The sequence below is a fragment of the Talpa occidentalis genome, unplaced genomic scaffold (genome assembly GCF_014898055.3).
Source record: "Talpa occidentalis isolate TD23 unplaced genomic scaffold, MPIMG_talOcc4v2.1 talOcc4.5, whole genome shotgun sequence".
NCBI lineage: Eukaryota > Metazoa > Chordata > Mammalia > Eulipotyphla > Talpidae > Talpa > Talpa occidentalis.
This window is the reverse complement of record NW_023604861.1, coordinates 105236159-105252827: the sequence shown is the minus strand read 5'-3', so window position 1 is coordinate 105252827 and position 16669 is coordinate 105236159. Positions and strand designations below refer to the sequence as shown.

At 43.0% G+C, this 16669-nt stretch overlaps 1 protein-coding gene across 2 annotated transcripts in view; it reads left to right on the top strand.

Moving 5' to 3' along the window:
* The window catches only part of UXS1 (UDP-glucuronate decarboxylase 1), an 85969-nt gene extending 72695 nt beyond the window's left edge, over nt 1–13274 (top strand). For both annotated transcript variants that reach the window (XM_037528052.2, XM_037528051.2), the window contains exons 11-15: nt 2103–2146; nt 5736–5796; nt 8388–8445; nt 9806–9909; nt 12415–13274. In XM_037528052.2, the coding sequence (XP_037383949.1) occupies nt 2103–2146; nt 5736–5796; nt 8388–8445; nt 9806–9909; nt 12415–12546 (399 nt within the window). In that variant the 3' untranslated portion in view covers nt 12547–13274. The remainder of the gene's footprint in view (nt 1–2102; nt 2147–5735; nt 5797–8387; nt 8446–9805; nt 9910–12414) is intronic.
* The last annotated feature ends 3395 nt before the right edge of the window (nt 13275–16669 follow it).

The following is a 16669-nucleotide window of genomic DNA, read 5'->3' as shown; positions in this document are numbered from 1 at the left end:
TTACTGTTAGATGCCTGGCAGGATAACAGCATGGCCAAATTCTGTATGTCCTGAGAAGCCATATTCTAAGTTGAATCCCATAGAAGCTCAGAAACTTTGTTCTTGTTTAGGTTTAGAAAAATAATTGCGTATGGTTCAGGTGTGGGATGCTCGCTGATGGTTTATTTTGAAGAGACAGTTCACAATTGAGCTTGAGCTGAGCATACTTGCACGTAACAAGATGAGACAAAACAAGATGAGACACAGTCTCTCTTGCACAGTCAGTTTGGCCGTGATTTAATCCAATTTGTAGGAAGGAATACAACTGCATTGAGATGAACTTTCCCAGAACAGCCCAGATGCAGCAGAATGGGTGTGACTCCAGGTTTATGTCATTTAAAAAACCTTGCTGTTTTTCCAAAGGGAAATTTTGGGGAAAACCATACTTGTCTAAAGTCAGCATTTTATATATCCTTTGTACCAACACAGTGGTATTGTGATTGCTGACTCTGGGCCTTTGTTCTTGGAGGCACGTCCGGCATCTTAGGTACATTGAACAGGGGTGATAGTGTGCTTGCTCCCCCGCCAGGGAGCTGCCAGCCCCTGTTCCCAGCTGCCTGTCCACCCACCCACCTGCCTTTGTGGTCATTCCTGAGTCACCATACTGTTCTGACCTGCACACAACCTATGTCATAGGTTGAAAGGTGCTGAAAGGTCCACTGTGTGTTAGAGGGACACTTGGCATTGTGAGCCTCAGGGTGCTCACCTCAGTGTTTGTCCCCCCGCCTTACTCTGCTGTGCACACGCTGTGTGCAACCCCTTAGAGGAAACCTGAACTCACCCTTGTGGCAATTATTGTAATGAAAAAAAGCACAGAAAAAGGCCTGGGAGGACATGTGAGTCATACTTTTCTTCTTTTACCTGCTCTTTCACTTCTCACATCTGGTGGGATGAGCCCTGGGGAGCCATAGAAGTAGGTGAGGCTGCAGGCAGGCAATGTCTGCAGGGCTGGTGACCACTCTTCTCTGCCCCCAGGTGGCTGGCTGGTAGTGTTATAGGTGGGCTTAGAAATCAGACTGTCTCGGGAGGTGATGCCTCCTCTCTACTGCAAACAAATGAAAACTGGGCTGGCTCTTTGGTTTTCTGTGACTGGTGTCAGAGAGACTCAGAGCTTTGTCTCATCTTGTTTGATCTGCTTTTTCTAATAAAGTGATATAAGCTGGGCGGTCATGAAGTTATTGTTGAACATGTTCTGTGAGCACCTTGCATGGTGCTAGGCCACACTGGGGCCGATGAGTCAACCTGCTCCTGCCCCAGGGAGCTCACAGGCAGGCAAGTTGACCCAAGTGCAGCTTAGGGAATGGCCACAGATGCGGAGGGCAGAGCCATCGTTGTCTCCTTGTGGAGCCAGAGAAGGAACCACATGGAGCTACATCTGAGCTGGCCCCTACGAGATGAGTAGCACTTTGCCAGGTGGGAAGTAGACAGGGATTGTTGGACGGTGAGAGGGACAGTCGGAGGAAGAAACCACCAGCTCGTGTGTGGAGAGGAGTAAACACATGGTGGGCCCAAGGGCAGTGGGAGACCCCTTGCCTCTCCTCTTCTGCCCTGTGTCTTTTCCAATTTCTTGGGTGTTTCTCAATCTTGGCTGCACTTTAGAATCACCTGGGCAAACAGTTGTAAAACTACCAATGTCCACCCTTCCCAGAGGCTCTGTTCTGATGGGCAGCAGAGTGTAGCACCCTGGTTATATGTGCTGCTTGCTATTTGTATGTGGATCTGTCACTGCTGGACTTGGAGAACGCAGCCCCCAGACCAGACGCGGTGCCTGGTACATTGTAAGACTAATAGAAGTTGAATCCTTTGATACTACTTTAAGGACAAACTTTATACACATACTTGTGTGCGCGAGCATGCATGCACGCACACACACACACACATACGCACACAGACTTCCAGGTCTCTGCCACCTTCCCACTGTTCCAGCATGACTGTCAAGTACAGAGTGTGAATTGTAGTGTCATTTTTCCTTCAGCATCAGTTTTGAGGTCAGTCTGTGCCCCTTATATCTTCCTGGCTATGGTGTGTTTTCTTGGGAGGCCTAACTGTTGTTTTCCGCCTAGGTGTACGGGTCCGGTTCTCAGACGAGGGCGTTCCAGTACGTCAGGTAAGACAGCGCAGCCCCCTGGGCCTGATCCCAGCAGGCAGGTGCAGACCAGGCCCTCGGTGCCTCTGTGATTCTTTAATGAGTTTCACAGCTCTAACTGCCTGACTTGGTTAAAAGTTAACTTTAAGATGGGAAAGAGCTTATGGGTTCTCTGTTTAAAGTTAAGATTTTCCTCATGCATGTTGGTGACTTGCAGGACTCAGGACTTGTGTGCTGATCTTTTGCTGCCACCTAGTGTTTCCGAGCTAAACTTGCCAAGCCGTGAGGGCAACTGGATTTCAGTTTAGGCCAATTTAAGAGATAATTTTAATCCTCCAGCAAACCTACAGATTCTAAAATCTGACCCATTTTAAACATAGTTTTCTGGGGTGGATGATACAGAACCCTAATGTCATTAAGGGAAAGATACAGAATCCTAATGTCTTTTTGTGCTGAAACTGAAGATTAAAAATACATTTAAGAATGTTGGTGAATAGTCTCACATGGCAATTTTTATGTTTTGGTAATCCTTATCTGTCTAGGTTCTTGTTGGTCAGTTCAGTTGGTGACTAATTTTAAAATGCACACATATTGAGGTGTGAAGCTGAACTCTTGAAATTATATACTATTGTTAACCAGTGGTAAAGTAATAAAATTTGATTTTAAAAATGCAGTTTAGATTCTGAAAAAAGAGTTACCACGTAACAGTTGTGTATACCAAACTGTTTTCCCACAAGACATGGTTATTGTGATTCAATGTAAGTTTCTGGTATAGTCAGTCTTTGTAAAATAGTTTCATATTTTGGTACCATATGTTTTTAGTGCAAATACTCTGAGATGCCTGTCAGGTGGGAAATGCTGTTCCTGGTGTCCCAGGCTGTCCTAAGGAGGATGTCGGGGTGAAGTGGTAACACAGTGCAGGTCTGCACGCCCATCCAGACCCACTCGGCCAGAACAACCACCTAGACTTTGTGTGATTGTATGAGGGTCTTGGGTAGAAATCCCTGTGAGAAATGTAAGAAAGTTAAGAATTGTAGATTTTCCCTGAAAGTGTTTGTGATGAAAGGAAGCTATGAATGAACATGTGTGACAGTCAGCACTTTCCTTCCCCCACCCAGTGGTATTGCCAAGTAGGGCAGAAAGCTTGGGGGAAGAATGTCACTGGCCTTGGACATTGTTGCCCAAATATTCTAGAAGGGACTTCACCAGGTATCCCTCTGTCAGGATTATTTTCATTTCAAAGCACTCAGCCCTGCACTCAGAGCAAACTGGGATGGTGTGTTGCCTTGTCAGGCCCAGGAGACAACTTCTGTGTGCAGAGCACCACCCTTCCCAGTGCCATGCTTTCATCCTGCCCTCCACCCCCACCCCTATCTTTGCACTCTTGAGGAGGGAATCTTGCAGTGTTCTGTTACTTTGAATTCCTTCTGCCTCTTTCATGGCCTCCCACACTTCTCCAGCTGCAACACCAAATGAAGGGTTAGTGAGACTGTAGTAAAAGGGAAATTGGTTCAAACACATCTTTTTACTGTTCTCGTTATTTCAAAGGCATCAGATAGAAACATCACTTACAATAACCTTAGCTGCATCAGACACATTTCTGGCTCAGAGATGCACACGTCTCACACCATCCCAGCTCAAGGACACAAGGCTCCTGCCCCGCCAGCCTGTGCATGAGCGTCTTTGTAACACCAGCACCACCCAAAACAAGGACTTGGGTGGCTTCAATAGAGATATTGTTATTGGTGTTCTTCCTTCATAATACTGCATCATCGTGTGCTCCCTACTCTATTATATTCTCTTGAATCTCGTGTCATAGGGTCTGAGATCAAAAGGCTCATCCAACTTCTACTGTAGATACTCAGGACTCAGCTGAGATGTTAGATTGCCAGGTTTTGTTCTTAGTAAGCTGGGTTTTGGTTTTTTGTTTTTTGTTTTTTTTTTTTACAAACAGTATTTTTAACTTCTCAGTTAAAAATGTATGTGGTCTGAATCTGTGGTTACTGTATTGAATTAACTGTTTCCAAACCCTCTGATTGCCCCAAGGCAGCGTTTCAGGGTTTTTCTCTCTAGGTGGTCATACGCATTGACATCCCCAGCATGACTGTGTCTGATAGTCTCATGGTCAGATTATGTCCTCATCTGCATAACAAAGGCATGCTATGTTTTTTTTAAAAGTCACTTTGTCAAAATGACACTTGTAAAGAGCTTCAGGTTAAATGAGTGTGATCTATGCAATTTTGACCTTAAAAGTTGCCAGTTTATTAACAAAAGATAAATGGCCCATAGCTGAGCCACTCCCCCTCCACAGTGAGGACAATTACATAATAGTTGTCCTCCAGATAATATGGACTCCCCCCCTTTTGTTTTAGTATTTAAAACGATTGTGGATGCTACAGAATGGCAGCTTTTAATGTCTTTTTGTGACTATGCAAAGGCATGTGCTGTAAGAGAACATGTTGTGATACTATCTGCCATAGTGATGAAGTGACTTTTTTGCCAATTTCTAGAAAAGAGAAACCATCCAGAGTCAGCAGTAATTTGCATTTGTGATTGATCTGTGAGAATAGAATGGATTTTAGATTTGCTCGTATAAAATGCCCATTTGCTATATAAACAAAAGCCCAGGAAATCGTTTGTTTACTAAGAGCCCCACTGAAAAAAAATATTTTCAATGACAAGGAGAGCAAAAACTGAGGTTTTCTTTTCGCAAGTTTATCATAGTAACCTGCTCCTTGCTGGTAATGATGGATGAAGAGGAGGAGGGAGAGGTTTCAGAATAGATTCATTTGGATGGCCAGAACAGAACTTTAAAAGTCTTCTAAGAAGTATAGTTGACTTAGACAAAGTACTTGTATATAGCAGTGAGGTGTCATTTTTACGAAGTAACTTTTTTTTAACAGAGCCACTCTTTAAAGCTTCTGAAAATAAGAACCAATCCTTGGTAAGCGAAAATTTGCTTACTTATCTTCACCTTCATGGCCCCGTCGATCACAATCCATTTGAAACATTCAGATATCTTGACCGTTCATATGAAGTGTTTTTGGGGGAGCGGGGATGGACAATTGAAGATGGAGGGAGTTGGGTACTGTGTTCCAGTATATTTCAACACTCAGTATTGTTTGACTTTATCTGTGATTTGCCAGTATGAGAATTGCATACTGGAGTTCTATCATTTCAGTGGATCTTATTTTTTTTTTTAAAAATCATTTGCTTCCGTATGGACCAACTACCTGGGTTCACACTAAACATGGACTTTCATCAGAAACTTATAAATTCCATCTTTTTTGGATGTGTGTCTAATTTGTTACTATTTTTCAATTGTTAAAGGATTTCAGAAATATACAAACGTAGAGAACTCGACCCCATCACACAGCATCCATTCTGTTGAGCCATCTTTACCCCACCCACTGAGAGCAAATCCCAGATGTCACACCATTTCATCCATGAGCACTTCAGCATTCGCCAACTCTCTTATTTACAGGATTTTATTTTGACATACAGTTTTCCATTTGGGTTTTGGTTTTCTCCTGGGAGGTGGCTTGGGTCTGATACTCAGTACATGGTGCTTCAGTGGCGGCCCCTGACCCGGCCTTCCCTTCTTTTCTAGTGACCTCGTGAATGGCCTGGTGGCACTCATGAACAGCAATGTCAGCAGCCCAGTCAACCTGGTAAGTATGTCCTCTTCACTGTCCAGAACGGGCAGTCTCATTCATGAACCCATGAAACGCACCAGGCTTTGATTTGTTTGATCAGCACACGTAGACAGGGCTTGCATGCTAGTTGCTTGCTGAATAATAGAGAAAAACACAGCAGTATGCGGACACAAAGAAGTTAAGTATCTGCAAGACATAGGTGAGCAGGGTAATAAACACTAAAGTGTCTCCCACCACCCAACTGGCCCAAGTCTGAAAATTTGTAAAGCCTTTTGCTGTTAGTAGATGGATGTTGTTTGGTGTCTACACCTTCCTCTATCATGTATCATTCCTGTCCTTAGCACTTTCTCTATCACGTCATCTTTATAACACTTGACTGAGTCTGAGGAGATGGAAGTAGTTACTGGTCATGTCTGTAATTCGGCTGCATTGATCACCTTTGTTGCTTTTTCCTTCATTGTTTCCTGCAGTCCCAGAATCTCTCTGTGGGAGGGATTAAAAGGTGGTTTTGCTCAGACCTTAATCATACTTTCTTCTCAAGACATTTCATTCTAACTGGCCAATTCTGGCTGCAGAAAGTTTTTCTTTCCATTTAGGACAAAAATCTCATTCTCTGTACGCCCACCCACTGGCTGTTCTCCACCTGGGGGGCATTCCAAATTCATCTGAGTCTGCTGTGATAGCTTTCTCCTCTCTAGCTCCTTCAGCCTTGAAGTTGTGCTGGTGTCTCTTACCCCTTTGGTCACTGTATTCTGAATACTATTATTCTACCTCATTTAAACTGTGAGGTATCCTGTATAGAATGTCCAGCATTTTGGATACTCTGCTTCTGTCCATGGCCACAGACTCCAGAGCCCCGTCTCTCACTAGGGAGCCACCTTAACCCAACCTGGCCTTAACAGAGCCACACGTGCATTGTTTCTTAGAAGCCATCTCACTCAGGAACTTTTCCCTGTAATTCTCTTTGTAACCAGCAATCAGAAGCATGTCCCCTAGGACTCATTTTTCACAGATTTGGGGGGAATTCCTACCAAACGGGAAAAAGTGGACCCTGGAGAGGTCACTTCCCTTGGGGATGTGCTGATTGATTCATGGTATCCCTGACGGCCAGCCCCCAGTTAGCACTTCTTTCATGCACTTGTGAAAGAAAGGCAATTAAAAACTGAATAAAGTATATCTTATGAACCTCCATATGTTTTTGAGTATTCGCCTCCCTGATACTTTGAAAACACCATGCCACCCTTCCCCTTGGGGTTTTGTTACATGCTTTTCAAAATAAGTGTGTTGGCAGTAGCCTCCCTGCTCTTTTCTTTAGATCCCACACTTCTGTTTGGCTTTTTTGGGGCAGTGGGGAGAGCTGTGTTAGGACATTTGGACATTTAGAAATTTTCATCTCGTATTGAAACCAGTCTTCCCTAAAGTCTAAAAAGTGTGCATTTAGTCCTAATAAAAATGGAGCTACTTTCTCCCAAATTTCTATCATTTCACTTTGCTTGTAAGTCCTTGTGTTGTGCGAATTAGGCCCAGTATTCCTTTCTCCCTCTTTCACCTTCAGATAAAACTAGGAGATTGTGGATGAAGGTTTGTGGAATATGCAATTTAGGATATATAATTGCCAAAGTTTATGGGGGTCTCTCATGATAGGGGACAGGGTGGCAAATTAGAGTAGTAGGATTGGGAAGGGAATCAATGGCTGGTGTGATGTGGAAAGAAGAAAGACAAAAGTGGTTTTCCTGTAAGGTTTCCCCCCTTACAGCTAGCTTACTTTATAAACAACACTGGGAGGGGATTTCATTTGTTAGGGCTCTCATGTGTAAGCTTGCAAGTCCTTTATTATGTAAGTTGTTAATGCAGTGCACCCAGAGGGAAATCTATTGTCTTAGGTAATTTTACAGAGCCAAATTCTTATGCAAGTGACACTGTAATTACATTAGATATGGCAATTGTCCTGGTATGTGTGCCATCAAGTGTGTCTCTATTAGATGCTTTTGACCTGTCTGAAGGATGTTTTTGTCAACAGACAGTATGGAAGACAAAGGTAAAGGTAGTCACAGGTTTCCCCCACTATCCAAACATACAATCATGTGTGACTTACTAATGAGGATATGTTCTGAGAAACTATCACTAGGACATTTCTTTCTGCTAGCATCATAGAGTGTAATTCCACAAATATAGATGATGTAGCTCATTGCACACCTATGCTGTATGGTCTGGCCTATGGGTACCACTGTCTTATATGAGGGTTACAGTTGACAGAAACATGAGGGGGTGCATGATCTAGAATATTATTACTGTTTGGTATGATTTTGTAGACTATTATTTGGTGTCTGGAAATACTGTTAATTTATATGGAATAATATTTGAGCTTTCCAAAATCCCAAAAATTACCTACCAAATCTTACCAAATAGGAATGCTGTACATCGTTACACTTTGGTGAGTAATCATGGTCTTGGTAAGTGCCCTGCAAGACAGAAGAGCAGGAGTCTGTGGACTTTCTGGCAACACAGTACGGCCCACAAGCCTTTCAAGACCTGCAGGTGGTTTGGGTAATGGTGGTGGCTGCTGTTGAAATTACATTCATAACCAAAATCCATTTCTTTCGTAGGGGAACCCTGAAGAGCACACAATCCTAGAATTTGCACAGTTAATTAAAAACCTTGTTGGTAAGTAGGACAAATGCCTTTAGGACAAATGCCTTCCCCAGTGAAACCCATTGTCCTTACCCTATCAGTTAATAACACCTTGACTAGAAAATGTGTAATTAATATAAGCTAATTGAGTTGGATAAAATGCAGAACTTTACCAGGAACACTTGTTTTCTGATTCCTTAATTAAATAATGGAAAGATAGATAAAGACAAAAAGGGGTGGGAAGGAGGTTGGTTTTGCTCACAACTGTAATTGCAGGTTTGTGTGGAGTGGGGAGAATAGACAAGTCCCCATGCTTCAGATGTGATTGTGTTGCTCATTCTGCCAGGTGACAGCTGTTTGGTTTCCTGCATGGACAGTGCCAAGCAAGGAATTTCAGAAATAAGGGAAAATATAACCAATGAATTTTAAGTTCATTTCTGGTTCTGACCAAAGTGGGTGTGAAATGAGGGAAGCAGTGTAGACACACAGGGTGGTCCCAATGAAGGGAACATAGGAGGTTTGTGTATTTTCTTTTCTTTTTTTTTTTTTTTAAGATTTATTTATTTATGCATACAAGAACTGGAATACAGGCTAGAGGTGTGGGGGGTGGGGGGGTGAAAGGATTCACCAGAGACAGAGTAGGGAACTGAACAGGCAGACTGACTGAAATACACTGCTGAGGGGAGCAGCAGGCCGGTCAGGAGAGGTCTGCTGCGCCATGTGGGTCACCTCCCTGGCCGGGGATCGAACTCATGCTGCAGTGGCTGTGGACAGCTTCATAGGTTGCTTCTTAACCCCTTGCTCCACCAGGGAGGCCCCGGTTTATGTATTTTCAACCTCAGGTTGTGGACATACACTGGGTGAGCCCTTTTGTTGCCCAAAAACTCAGGGCAGGGTCTGTCACCTGTTACTTGCAGGTGCATAAGTGGCTTTAGCCAGGAACTGGTTTGTTGTTTGTCCGCTGTATTCAACCTCTTAAATTTAAGTTAAAGGTCATCTGATTTCACTGAAGGCCTCTTGCAAGGCCTGAGCACCCCCAGTGTCACTTACTGGGAGCAATAGTGTTGCCAGATTGGCTTTTTTATTTACTTTGGAGTCCTGCTGGGTGGTGTGTCTGCTCTGCACTGGTAGTAGCTAGGTGGGCTGCCTGGAGCCAGCAGGGTGGGACAAGGCCTGGTGTTTCATTAGGTAGCTGAGGCCTTGGAGGCCAAGTACCCCTCCCCTCACCACCTCTCTTAGGGCCAGATGTACAGGCCCTTATAAGGCGGGTGATAGTCGGGTTCGGTGTGCCCCCTTATTCATGGCACACATAGGTTTCACTCTGATGTATGTGGAAACATCACACCCCTTGTGATTGTGACGCCCTCTTCTGTTTTTTTCCTGAATAACTCAGGTAGTGGAAGTGAAATTCAGTTTCTGTCCGAAGCCCAGGATGACCCACAGAAACGAAAACCAGATATCAAAAAAGCGAAACTGATGCTGGGGTGGGAACCTGTGGTAAGTGTTGGGGTCACGCTGCCTGGAGCAGGGTCTCCAGTCTGGAATCTGTCTAGCAGGTGCTGGTAGCCATTGAGGGGCTCCCTGTGGAGTGTGGGGACTCGGGCATCTAGGTTCACAGGGTTTTCTCTAGGCCATTCCACAGCTTTTTAATCCTGTTTCTCTTATTCTCTGTTTTGAAATGATGAATCTGATTTTGTAAAATTACCCGTGCACATGACTTCATCTGTGAAAGAAGATTCAAGGTCCATGGCCCATGCCTCCAAGCCTTGCATAGCCCTGGCCACCCTGTATGTCTCAGGGCCCAGGCTGGCTTTGTATGTGAAGTGGGCAAGGTTGCTGTGTGCAGTGGGACAGACAGCACTTGCCAGCTCCCATGCACGTGGCCATCAAGTTTACATTGAGAGACTAAAGGCAAGGAGAAAGCGGTGCTTCCAAGCCTTCCTTTTGCTCTTAGATGAACTCAGACTCTTGGGATGTGTGAGAGGCTGTACTGTTCTTCTCCCTCATCCTAGAATGCCCATTCTCTGGGCATGTGTCCCCCAGGTTGGCACTTCCCCAGAGTCACATACCCTCCAGGGCCTCCTGGCCATGGGCTCAGTGCAGAGCCAACTCCTGAGTCCACAGTGGCCACCGCTCCGGGCCCGAGCTCACCTGTTTCCCTGATGTCTCTGCTGTTCCCTCTTTGCTCTCCCCGAGAGGGCCCTGCTAGGATGTGTGCCCCCTGAGGGCTGTGTACAGCTGTAGCCCCAGCAGGTTGGCACACAGTAGGTATTAATAAATGCTGGACTATCCTCAGTGTCCCCTGTGGTTGCTGCCATCACCATTGTCAGGTTATAGACTCAGGGGTCTATAACACCAGCTGTTTACTTTAAAAATGTGTACATGGTTTCTAACTTAGGGAGGGAAGGAAAAATAATTTTCCCTTTCCCTGCCTCTGAGTTTTAGCTGAGACCCTTGTAATAAAAGATGGATTAGCAAGAGGGGAACAAACAGACGGTCAATTGACATGTATAGCTCTTGTGTTCATGAAAGGGCAGAGGCGACTGTAGGAGACTCTCTTAGAGGAGAATAAATGCTTTTTAGGAACGATGACCGGCCCTTACAAGAATAAATGGGAAAGTTTGTGACCAAGTTTGTTAGTTTCCGCTGTCTCCTGTGTCAAGAGTCTCTCTCTCTTTGTTGATGAAACTCCTGGGGAGGTGGTTTCTGACAGTTGAGCTCTTTTTGGAGGTTCTGATTCTAGGCAGATAGGGGAGAAATGTTTTCTTATATCTGCTATTTTGAGGGGTAACATGTCCTAGACTACAATAATATATTGGGGTGTATATTTTGCTTCAGAGCTAAATAATGAGAAGCCCAGACAATCAGAGCTTTAGGGGTGAGACTTGAGTAAAGTGTGGTCTTTATTTACTTGCGATCTGCAGGTCAAGTCATCTGCTGATGATCATAGAAACTGATTAAATAAAGATAATATCATACCCAAACTTAACCTACTGCATAGTAATCCCAACTGTATAAAGCAAGTTACAGCAAACAGATTTGTTTTTATAAGGAATGTGTCTTTAGTCCGTGGTAAGCCTACCTGTGCTTTAAGCTCACTATGTTGAAAACGTTTAATGACGTTTCCCATGCTAACTATTCTGCACGAGGTGAGGTGTGTGCTTGTGGTGAGTGTGTGTGTGACATCTGCCGCTGTCCTGGGAGACACAGTCCCCAGAGGACAGGCATTCCAGGGTGAACATTCCAGAGGAAGATCGTCTCTTCCTACTAGTAGTTTCATAGGAAATTTTGGAGGAATGATACAAAGGAGCTTTTAGTCCTTCCTGCCCATCTTAATTTCCCCATATATGTGTGCTTTTAACAGCTGTTTGGAAGCACAGCTGGCAGTCAGCTCATATTTTTAAGAGGTATGATTTGGTAAGCTTTGATGTACTTTTATACCTGTGAAACCATCCCTACCACCAGGATTATCGACCTGCCCTCCTCCCAAATGTTCAGGATGCCCCCTGGCAATACCTCCCCCTGAATTTCTCCTTTTGTTCTTTTAATGGGCAGCTGATTTGGTTTTTGCTTCCTGTTTGCTGCAGGGCAGTTTGCTTTTTGTGGGTTATCTTGTGTCTCTCACACTCAGCCACTTATTCAGTGGGGGTGAAAGTGCAAAGTGCACAAGTCCTGTGGAAGAATGAGGCAGTCATACAGATGGCCTTCCCAAACCTCTGCCCTCCGTGGTCCAGACTTTTTATGAAAGAGAGGAGCACTGTGCGTGTGCATTTTAAAAGTGTCCTTTGTGATTGGAGTAGATACCAACCAGCAAGAGGCAGTTCAGGAAGGAGGGGTGGAATTTGTTTTATGTCCATTAGGTGAGTAATCTGTCAAATTACACTGCACATTCTGTAAGCAGCTTTAGAAATAACTCTGAGAAATAACCAGGCTCTGAGAGGCATTCGAGAGCCTCTGCAGAGCTACGTCCCTGTCACTCAGTCTCATTTTCTTTTTAAACAGGTGCCTCTAGAAGAAGGTTTAAACAAAGCAATTCACTACTTCCGTAAAGAACTTGAGTACCAGGCAAATAATCAATACATCCCCAAACCAAAGCCTGCAAGAATAAAAAAAGGCCGGACACGCCATAACTGAAAACCTCACTTCTGGGACTGGAGACGCCCTGTTTCACACTTGATGGGATGTATTTTTATTTTCATTTCCTTTAAATTTTTTTTTAAAGAAAGACTTTAAAAGGTGTCATGAAGAACAAACTGGAATTTCATTCTGAAGCTTGCTTTAAAGAAATGGATGTGCCTAAAAACTCCCCTCAAAAAACTGCAAATTTTGCCTTGCACTTTTTAAATCTGTCTTTTTATGTAAAATAGTGTAGATGCATCTCTGCATATTTTCAAGTTTTTTATCTTGCTGTGAGAGCTTATGTCGTGACTGTCGTTGACAGTTTTATTTACTGGTTTCTTTGTGAAGCTGAAAAGGAACATTAAATGGGGTGAAAAATGCCGATTTTATTTATTAAAGTGGGTACTTGCAAATGAGACATTATACTATGCATAAAGGAAAAAAAAATCAACAACAACAAACCAAGCAGTATTGTCAGGTGGGTGAGGCACCGGTATTTATTCTTTAGGCAGATAAATGAATTTAGTTTGAGAGCTTTATGATTCTTTCAATTCAGAATTTTTCCGAGGTCTAGTTTTTAGTTGTAAACTTGACTTTGAAATATTTCTGTTAGTTATCACGATCAAGGATATTTGAACTCACTACTGTGTCGTGCTGCCTAAGGGGTTGGGGGGTGGGCAGAGTTAACATATTCATGGTTAACAGTGGTTAAATATGCTATTTTAATAAAATATTGAAATTCACTTTCAGTTTTAAAAGGTTGACTCTGCATGGTACATTGTTGGATTGCTAAGAAAAATATTGGAGAATTTAAAAGAAAATTAGGAAAACACGTGGGTTGGTACACAATGTCATTTGCGTGACTATGAATGCATTTACCTGCTGCTTGGACTGGATCTGCGCATATAACATTAGCTGCTGTGTGGAGAGTCTCCCCTGCATTTTGGGATTGACTCTTGATCTGGGTGTTACAACCTTCGCTTCCAGGGATAAAATGGTTGCACCTCCTCTGCAGTGACAGTGAAGGCAGACTCAAGCAAGGTGAAATTACAGAGTTGGAATGTACTGGACGTAACTGCACCCCCCTGGATACTCAATCCAGCTCACTGATCCAGGTAGACTCTCAAATGGGGCCACTCCGGGTGCCCTGGTGGACCTTTGCATCACTGCCTGACACTAGGTGGGCTGCTGCTGTGGTTGTTAGCTCTTAATTCTGTATGAACTTGACTTCGTTCTCAACCTGTATGTCCTGTTGAGTGAATATTGATTGATCTGGCCATGGCCATGAGTTCTGGTTTGGTCTCATGAGAGAAATAGGGAATCTGGGAAGTTGTCAGTGATTTCCTAAGTTTTCATTTGCATCTTAAGTGATTTGTGTGTGCCCACCCCCACCTGGGATATTTTTTCGGTTCCACTGTTTTTTCTTCTCCCCCTGTGATTCCAAACAACATGGTGGTTAGAGGTCTTTTGGGTTTTTTTGTTGTATTTTTTTTTTTAATAGTTTCATGTATCACTGAAGTCCTTGGTGTTATGAGTTGACCTTTTATTGAAACCTGCCATTCTGACTGTTCTAGGAAACTCTGGTCTGATTTAAACCTTTGCTTATAGCAGGCCTCCTCTGACACCGCTGCCATGTGCCTGCCATGGCATGGAAGTGCCTGCCATGTATCTGTGCACACTCTATTTTATCAACAAGACATTTATAAAAGGTTGGTCAAAAGGTTCAGAGGAATTGGGTGCTGAATCTCTTTATAAAGGCTCAGCAGGGATGGAGAAGTGGGGCATACCACTTCTCCATTATGTATACCCTGGTCTCACGTTTTAAGAAACTTTAATCTTCAAATACAGAAATTTCTATAACAATCTTGAGAAATGTTCACATAACCTCCTGGGAGCATTTAACTCAATGAAGCAGCCCATTCCATTGGAATTTTGAGCTAAATTCGGCTTCACTGAGCAAGCAGCCACTCATGGGTTCTGGTTGTGCCCTGGAGGGTCTCCACGAGCAAGACAAAGACTTCTTTCTCTTGACAGCCCTGCCTATTTAGGAGCAATCAGGTCAATGCAGGCATGACAACTCTAGCCTGGGTTCCCTGGATGATCTGGCCACCCTCCCCTAATTGTCTATTTAGTCTTATCTTCAAAAAGATGGGGGCCATCTCCCACTTCTAATACTTATCTTGTGGTCAGTATCTTTTCACAGTGGGAGTTTTTTGTCTTTTATTGAAGAATACACTTTATATGAAAATGGCTGATTTGTATAACTCTGGAGGATTATTCTGATCCATAAAGGAAAGGTGTTTTTTTTCTTTTTATTTAAAAAGGACATGCAGAGTGAGGCAGTATAATTTGGAAAGCACTTGGCCAAGGACCTTCAACCAAGCTTGAACAAGCTTCCCACTTGGCCTGAAATTCCCACCGCTGGCCACGATGAATGCCTGCTCAGAAGGCAGTCAGCAGCCAGGGTCATGGTCGAGTAGAGAGAACATGAGTTTGCTATTTCCATGATGAAAAAGCTCAGAAAAATATCTTGGCACATGAGGTCTGCTTTGGAGGGAGGTGAACCTTGCATGGGGGGGAATTTGGGGAACATGGATGAGCTGATATAGGTGGTGCTTGTCCTGGGGAGAAATAATGTGTGGGAACGAACCCCCCCCCCATCTGATTTATAATTCTGGTTCTGTTCTTAATTCACTGTGTATCCCAGGAGGTGTCTGTCATTCAACCCCATTTTCCTCTGATGTCAAAGTGAAACGTAATCCATTTTTCCCTTCCTGAGTATGGTCAGGCCCCATTCAGTACATATTAACAAGCACTAACTGGAAGTTACTAAAGACATACCTAAGGCGTGCAGAAAGGTGAAAGGCCAAACTACAGAGGAGGTAGACCAGGAAAATCGTAACCAAAAGGAGGGAGGTATAGTCATAGTAATATTGAAGGTTTATTCAGGCAGGAGATCTTATTAAAAATATGGAAATTAATTGCTTAATAAATAGTTCCATTCAATAGGAAGATAGGTTGATTCTAAATTTGTATATACCACGTGGATTTTCATATAGCCACCTATAAAGCAGATTGGCAGAATTAAAGGAAAAACTTGTCAAATTCATAATCATAGATTTTAATACACTTAACCAGTAATCAGTATATCAAACAGACCACCTAAAAAAATCAGTATGCAAATAGAAAGTGTGAACAGTGTAATGATTGAACTTGAGCTGGTGGACTTGGCCGCATCTGAGGGTTGTGAAAGAGGTGGAGCACCTGCCAGGTGACACCTGCTTGGACATAAAGGTGGCCTTAGTGTACTGCAAGGGATTAGTGTACTGCAAGGGATTAGGACCTGAATGCACTATTTTTTTTTTTTTAAACCACAAAGCAATTGAGTTTTTTTTTTTTTTTTTTTTAAAAAGCAAGGCCAGTGAGATAATTAGAAAAATCCATGTCCTTGAAAATTTAATAACACTCATAGGTCAACTCATGGGTCAAAGGAGAAATTGCAATTGAAATTAGAACCCTTAATTATCTAACTTTTCACATCAAACTAATGGGGTACAATACCTGGCAGGAAAAGGAGTATTAAGGGCTCTCCTTAAAAGAAAGTAAGGCACAAAAATAGAGCGAGGCTCTAATAATATAAATGAAAGACCCACAGACATAGATGGAAGGAAACACTAGAAGAAGCATGTTTGAGGAGACAAGATTTATTTTTTTAAAAGGCACAAATGAATAGGAAAGAAAATATCCCCAACTCATTTTATGACACCAGCATAACCTTCAAACCCAATGTGATAAGAACAGGGCCAAAAAGAACACTATGCACCAGTCTTCCTCATGGATGTGGAGGTAAAAATGCTGAGCAGATATTACCCAGCCAGATGCAACAATAAATTTAAAAAATCATGATCAAGTTAGATTTATTCCAGGAATTCAATGGATTCATATTGGAATTTTATTAATAGAATTCATTGTAATAAACTGAGAAGGAAAAGTTACGTTAGCTCAATAGGTAAAATACAATTCAACATTCATACAACATTAAAAAATTTCTTAGCATTTTTTTTAAAAATAGAAATTTCCTTAACTTGATGAATCTACAAAAAAAATCCAACAAATACAGAAACATGACTGGCACTCC